Here is a 6,234-nt window from a genome sequence, read left to right on the forward strand (position 1 = left end):
CTGTATTTGAGTACTCAGTGTTTCATGCAACATTCTTCATTTACCAGTTCAGGCTCATTCATTAAAGACTTTTTTCTACACCAAAGTGCTTTTTGTTTAAGATTTACAGACATTATTACTCCAATGGATGCATCAGGAGCACATTGGGGTTCATTATCTTGCCCTTAGAATACTTGTATGAGATCTAGACTAGAGCAGCCAGTGATCAAACAACCAAACCTTCCTATTAGTAGATGACCTGCTCAACTGAGGTACAGCCACCCCAAATAATGTGCAGCCATCAGAAGGTGGGCACACTGTGGACATAAAGGGATGGACATAGTTAGCAGCAATACTCAGGCTGGCCGTAGTGTTAAAACGATGATCAGTTGGTGCAAAGCATCACTATCCACCTGTACTATTGATGCAGGTTGAATCCATCCTGTCATTTTTTTTAGGACAAATTCCGAGTCCACTATCTGATTGTCACAGCAGTATTTTTCAAAGATCATTTTTCATCATGAGCTTGAGCTTGTGTAAAATGTCGCCTTATTTTCCTGTTTTTAGCTAACAGGAATGGCACTTTCTTTAGTCTTTTGCTGCTGTAGCACAAGGTTCAGTGTTGTTGCATTTAGAGATGCTGTACTGCTGCCTTCCTATCAGCTCAAAGCAGTCTGGCAATAACACTCTGATAGATATCTGCATTAATGAGCTCATAAACAGGTTTACCTGTCAAAGTGGCCGGTGACTGTATATTCATGAAATTTGGTTTATATGTTTTGAAAGTTGTGCTTTAATTGCTCCATGTCAAGTTAAAATATATTACCAAACTTTGCATTTATTTTGATTTTAGTGGCTTAATTACTTTCGACTAGCATCCCTCTCTGAACGACTTCACATATTAAGTCACTGTATTTGTAAGGCTTTAAAAACAGCAGTCAGTTAATATGTATATCATTGCCTTGATTTATTTTGCCCACTTGTTGGGATGTTGAGCCAGCTTTACACTTTAGTTACGATAACTGATTGTGTGTGCTGGCATGTATGTCCGCAGTTTTTCCCATTCAGTAGGCCTACTTGGACAGTAATGAATCTAAAATAATACACTTGAGTGCAAGCAAAGCAAAGTATAAGCTTTCTGATGGACTGGATTTAATCAGTTCAGTAACAGGTTAAGATCCACCAAGGCTTAGCCAAAATCATCAAGTTAGGTCGTTGTTCTAACCCAGAGTTTGCCGTGGAACCGTTAGCTGATTAAAGGGACATCTGGCATTTTTAGTTTTTTTTGTTTGATTGTTTTTTTCCCACATGATTTGTTTTTCTTCACCACACTGTTGTTTGGGGAGGTTTATGTGCTGCTTAACAAAAATTAAATTAAAAATTCTGGGACTTGAAACTGAAACTTGGCATCATATTACGCCTCTTAATTCGAAACTCTGGGAAACTGAAGTGCTGTTGCTTGGAAGTAAAAACACATCTGGTGAAGAAGAAGAGAATAAAAATTAAATGCCAGAATGTCTCCTTAAAGCTTGAGTATTGGGTATGAAATACAGTTGTGGTTAAAAGTTTACATACACTCATTGTAGGCATGAATGTTGTGGTCATTTGGAGCATTTAGTGATTTCTTTGAACTGTGTTTTTTTTTCCCATGAGGAATGGTTTTACTGCATACATTTTTAATAATTAAAAAAAAACTGAATTGCATGCACAAGTTTAAATTTATTTTGAATTGTCTCTAATCCACACAGGGTCAAAACTACACATACATGCTCAAGCATATAGATGCACCCCCTCTAATATTTGGTTAAATATCCTGTGGAAAGTTCCACCTGAACCAGATGATTTGGTAGCCCTCAACAAGCTTCCAGGATCATTCTGGCTGGATATTTGACTACTCTTAGCAGAATTGACAGAGTTCGTTTAAATTGGTTGGTTGAAGTTGAGTCTTTGGGAAGGCAGAAGCTTAATGGCAGCCTGCTTTATCCATTCTAAAACCTGCTGTCATCTGTTTTTGGGGTCATTTTTTGGATCATAGCTTCATCTTTACTTCACTTCACTGATGTCAAATGTCTCAGTCTTTGTTCCGTCTGAACATAAAACATTTCTCCAGAAGTCACTTGGCTTGTCCATGCGTTAACTTAAATATTTTAATAGGTGGTTCTGAAGGTTCTACGATCTCTTTTAACTTTGATGTTTCACTACTTTGCCAAAGAAACTACTGGAAGACGAGTGTTAGTATCCACAATGAAGCATTTTAAATCCCAGTGGGCTGAGAAAATGCCAACCAAGAAATGAGCCTCTGCTCCAGAACCGACACCTTTAAGCTCGACTGATATTTGCAGCTGCCCACATGGGTGAGCCAAATGGCTGGTCTAGGTGGAACTTGCCAAGGGAATTTTAATGGAAAATTGGTGGGGTGTATCTATATATTTGAGCCCATGGGTATACTTTTGAACCTGTGTGGATTAGAAAAAATCCAGAATAAATATAGATCTTGTTTTTAAACTTATTAAAGATGTATGCTGTACAATTATTCCACCCTGGAAAAAGAACATCCCCAAATTACCATGGCATTCATGCCCATGATGAATGTAAATAAACTTCTCACCGCAACTGTGGATGTGACTGGGAAGAAGACATCTTTGAGACTCAAAGAGAATTATAACCTCCTCGCACCAGACAAGCACAAGTATATTATAAATTGGATTTGAATCTTAGTCTCCTGAGGGAAAGTCTCGTACCTAACCCATCGTACCACAGATTCTGACTCTCTACATGGTCTTGCTAGCTCTTTACGCTACTTTTACAATTCACTCGGTCTGGTCTGAACATATTTGTGATTAGCCTGTCAGAGCCCAGAGAAGGTGCATGAGTCTAGTTTCCTATCAGACAACTGTATGAAAGGTTGCTGTGGAAATTTCCTTCTGTCCAGTGACGCCAAAAACGCCAGCTCCAGCTTTTTTCTCTGATAAGCAGTGATTCGCAGAAAGCAATAGCCTCAGATTCTGGGACTTTACTGACCTTCAAATGATGATAGCAGCATAAAAAGTACTGTATTAAAATAGAGCTCCCTGAGAGCAACATTCCTTCAGAATATAGTCTCTTCTGTGTTTTTTAAAGATGTCTGAACTTCAGTCTTGCTATCAATTGCTATAATCCAGGTGTTGCCTTTTATTGCTATTCACCATTTTGCTTCAAGAAAATAGCTGCAATATCCACCCGCTTCTTTTCAGACTCTCCTCCTCCTTTGCCTTCCTACATGCAGTAGCTAAGCATCCATGGGTTTCTCCTTTCAGTTTTATTGCAAATAATTTTTAGTGTATTTACATGTACTTGTCTGTCTTCCTGTTTTTCCGTGTGTCGTGCGTCTTTATGTTCATTCTGTGTTTTTTGTTTGTTCGGCCGTTTGCTTGTTTGTCTGTAGCTCAGACTCGTGTGACAGTCATCTGCCAATCATCCGAAGAGGGGAGGGGTCAACAGAGGAGACATACGACGAGAGCTATGTTGAAGACAGGGTGTACCATGAGGATGACCACTCGCTCTCGTCTGACATGTAGCGTTTAAACACATATGCACTCAAAAACAGCAACGAAAAAAAAGCACATTTATTCCCCAAGCCTTTAATATTTCACAACTTTTTTTCTTTATTTTATGCACTTGTGTGCTCTTGTTAGGCTGGTGTATCACGATGAGACTTGTAAGCAGTTGACTCCCATGGAGGAAGCGGAGGAAGTCGACGACAGAAGAGGAGGAGGAGGGTGGCAGTCTCCCAGGAGGGTCTTCCTCTGTCCCACTTCTCTGGGTGAGAAGACCCACTTTTTAAAAAAATCTTGCGTATAAATTGCGCCTGCTGTCATTTACGCATCTTTACGTGCTGTGTTTTTGCATATTTGTGGCATTGATGTCAGGGCGGAGATCGTCCTTCCATCTGGAGTGTCTCCGGAGACAGTCGAGGCCAGACGTCTCTCAGAAGACGGCTGTACCTTTACATCTTGTACATCATCAGGTAGCCTCAGGACGCCTACATAATAGAGGCAAACACACAGAGTTACAGATGCACATAAAAAGATGTGCAAAGAAATCATAATCCTCCCGGCAGCTCCTCTCTAACTCTCTCCCTCTCCTCCTCCAGGCTCTGGCTGTAGCAGGGTTGAGTCCTCTGTTAAGACGGAGCCACTCACCGACCCTCTTCAGTCGGCTGTGCTCCACACCTCCAGCAAGTCCCACAGGTTAACCAAGAATTTTGAAGCACTTTCTGTCCTTGTCATATTAAATCAGTGAGAGAGTTCTAACTAATGTTTATACTTTCCTTAGCTCAATGCAGTGATGCCTCCTACCAGCGAGTTCCCTCTCTGAGGCTAGAGGGCTCCAACTCCCATGAAAAGCTCAATACCAGCTTGCCCTCTGTCAATTGTGGCCCATGGTAAGAAAATAAAGCTGCTCCAAAAACAGTTTAAGCACAAGTGACGTTTTTAAGGTTTAAAACAAATCACTTCCCCTCCTAGGTACAATGACAGTAATGGGAATAGCCCGGTGCCCAGTCCTAGCCCCACCCCTAGCATGCCAGCGTCCAGTCAAAGGGCACCGAGGCCGGTGTCGCTCACTGTGCCGTCGCTGTTGGGGAAAGACTCCAGCTCGCTGTGTCACGGCAGCGCAGGCAGTCTAGTGGAGGCAGTGAGTATGAGTTATATGTAGCTGTATCTGTGTATAGGATCATGAAGGATATTCTCTACCTGTTATTTAGCATATATTCAACACCACACTGTAACACGTGACACATTAAACCTTTCTCCTCTCTGTCCATCCCTCTTAATCTTTTCCCTGTCAAGGTCCTAATATCAGAGGGCTTGGGTCATTTTGCTCAGGACCCCTCGTTCATTGAGGCGACCAAAGCGGAGCTGGCTGATGCCTGCGACATGACCATCGAGGAGATGGAGCACGCCGCCAACAACATTCTCAACGGCACCTCGCCCACAAACGCCACATCCAGCACCTCCTCCACCTCTCAGCACAGCCCTAACGGCAACGTCCTCCCCTTCCACACAACAGCAGCAGCAGCATCAACGCACAGGGACCGAGTGGTCGGCTTGAGTCCTAGTGAAGGTGGGGGAGAAGCTACAGGAAGCAGAGGCTCCATACACGGTCCCTCCTCTATAGAGGAGCGGCAGGAGCTGCTAGCCAGAGAGAGAGAACCAGAAGAGGAGGAGGAAGAAGAGGAGGCAGGAGGGAGGGAAGAGGGGCACTACAGAGGCTCGCTTGTGATCGGAGGAGCACGACAGAGGAACAGCGGGCTGTTGGAGGACGAGGATATGGAGTGTGTGACAAGCTTATAGGAGTCAAGTTAATGGGTTCGATCGACGAACTGGCCCCTCTGACATCATCAGAGACTGATGCTTGTCAGGTGCTGCTTACAGCACCGCGGCTGGCTCTGTCTGTCCCCACCCTTCACATACACACACACACATACAAACACACTCTGTCGCTCTGGAGAGTGGCGGCCAGTGATGCAACCTTAAACACTTGGTTATGACTCTGTTAGTCTATGAGTTAGTATATGGATGGATGTTTGCTGTAAAAGCGATATACTCTACGAGCGTGTGCTTACGCACGTTTGTCAGTGTGATCTAGGATTTTTTTTCTATCTGTGCGCGCATGTGCGTGTGTTCTCCACACGTGTCTGAGTGTGTCTCTAAAGTGCCTCACAGTTTTATCATGTCCTCAGAGTGTTAAGCGCAGAAAAGTAGACACAAGCAAAAAAGAAAAGAGACAAAGGGAAGTATGACTGAATGAAGGTAGACAAGAAACAACACAGCCAGGAAGTCCTTTCTATGGTTCTCCTGCAGACAACATAGTGTTTTTAATGTTTTCATTTCCTACGCCTACTTTGTGTTGTTGTTGTTTGTCTGGCCGCCATGACACCAGGTAGGGGACAGCAGACCAGCTTTTGAAAGGGGTCAGTTTGGATTACAGTCTGACCACACCCACTTGAGGTCAAAGGTCAACTCCTCCTCTTTGGTTCACTGATGATGAAGCGCTGTATTGAGTAAAACAGGGATGAAAAAAAGCCCTGTTTGAAATCTCATTTCTCCTCCTCTTCCAAAGCTAAGGAACCATGGAGCACAGCCCTGCCAGCCTGGAGGTGGGATTGAGGTGACACACCACCTCCAGCCAATGGGGGGGAAGGATTTGAGGGATGGTCCAACAGCCCCAATAAGGCTGCAATAGGGATGGGGGGCCCAGGCAGAGGAAGACACT

At 43.6% G+C, this 6,234-nt stretch overlaps 1 protein-coding gene across 1 annotated transcript in view; it reads left to right on the plus strand.

The window, feature by feature from the left end:
- cacna1c (calcium channel, voltage-dependent, L type, alpha 1C subunit) overlaps window positions 1-5,864 on the plus strand; it is a 227,371-nt gene extending 221,507 nt beyond the window's left edge. The window contains exons 45-51 of the mRNA XM_080886828.1: window positions 3,404-3,532; window positions 3,654-3,781; window positions 3,888-3,985; window positions 4,112-4,208; window positions 4,294-4,402; window positions 4,485-4,653; window positions 4,809-5,864. Of these exons, the coding sequence (XP_080742954.1) occupies window positions 3,404-3,532; window positions 3,654-3,781; window positions 3,888-3,985; window positions 4,112-4,208; window positions 4,294-4,402; window positions 4,485-4,653; window positions 4,809-5,312 (1,234 nt within the window). The 3' untranslated portion in view covers window positions 5,313-5,864. The remainder of the gene's footprint in view (window positions 1-3,403; window positions 3,533-3,653; window positions 3,782-3,887; window positions 3,986-4,111; window positions 4,209-4,293; window positions 4,403-4,484; window positions 4,654-4,808) is intronic.
- The last annotated feature ends 370 nt before the right edge of the window (window positions 5,865-6,234 follow it).

The sequence above is a fragment of the Rhamphochromis sp. 'chilingali' genome, assembly GCF_963969265.1.
Source record: "Rhamphochromis sp. 'chilingali' genome assembly, chromosome: 7".
NCBI classification, from domain to species: Eukaryota; Metazoa; Chordata; class Actinopteri; order Cichliformes; family Cichlidae; genus Rhamphochromis; species Rhamphochromis sp. 'chilingali'.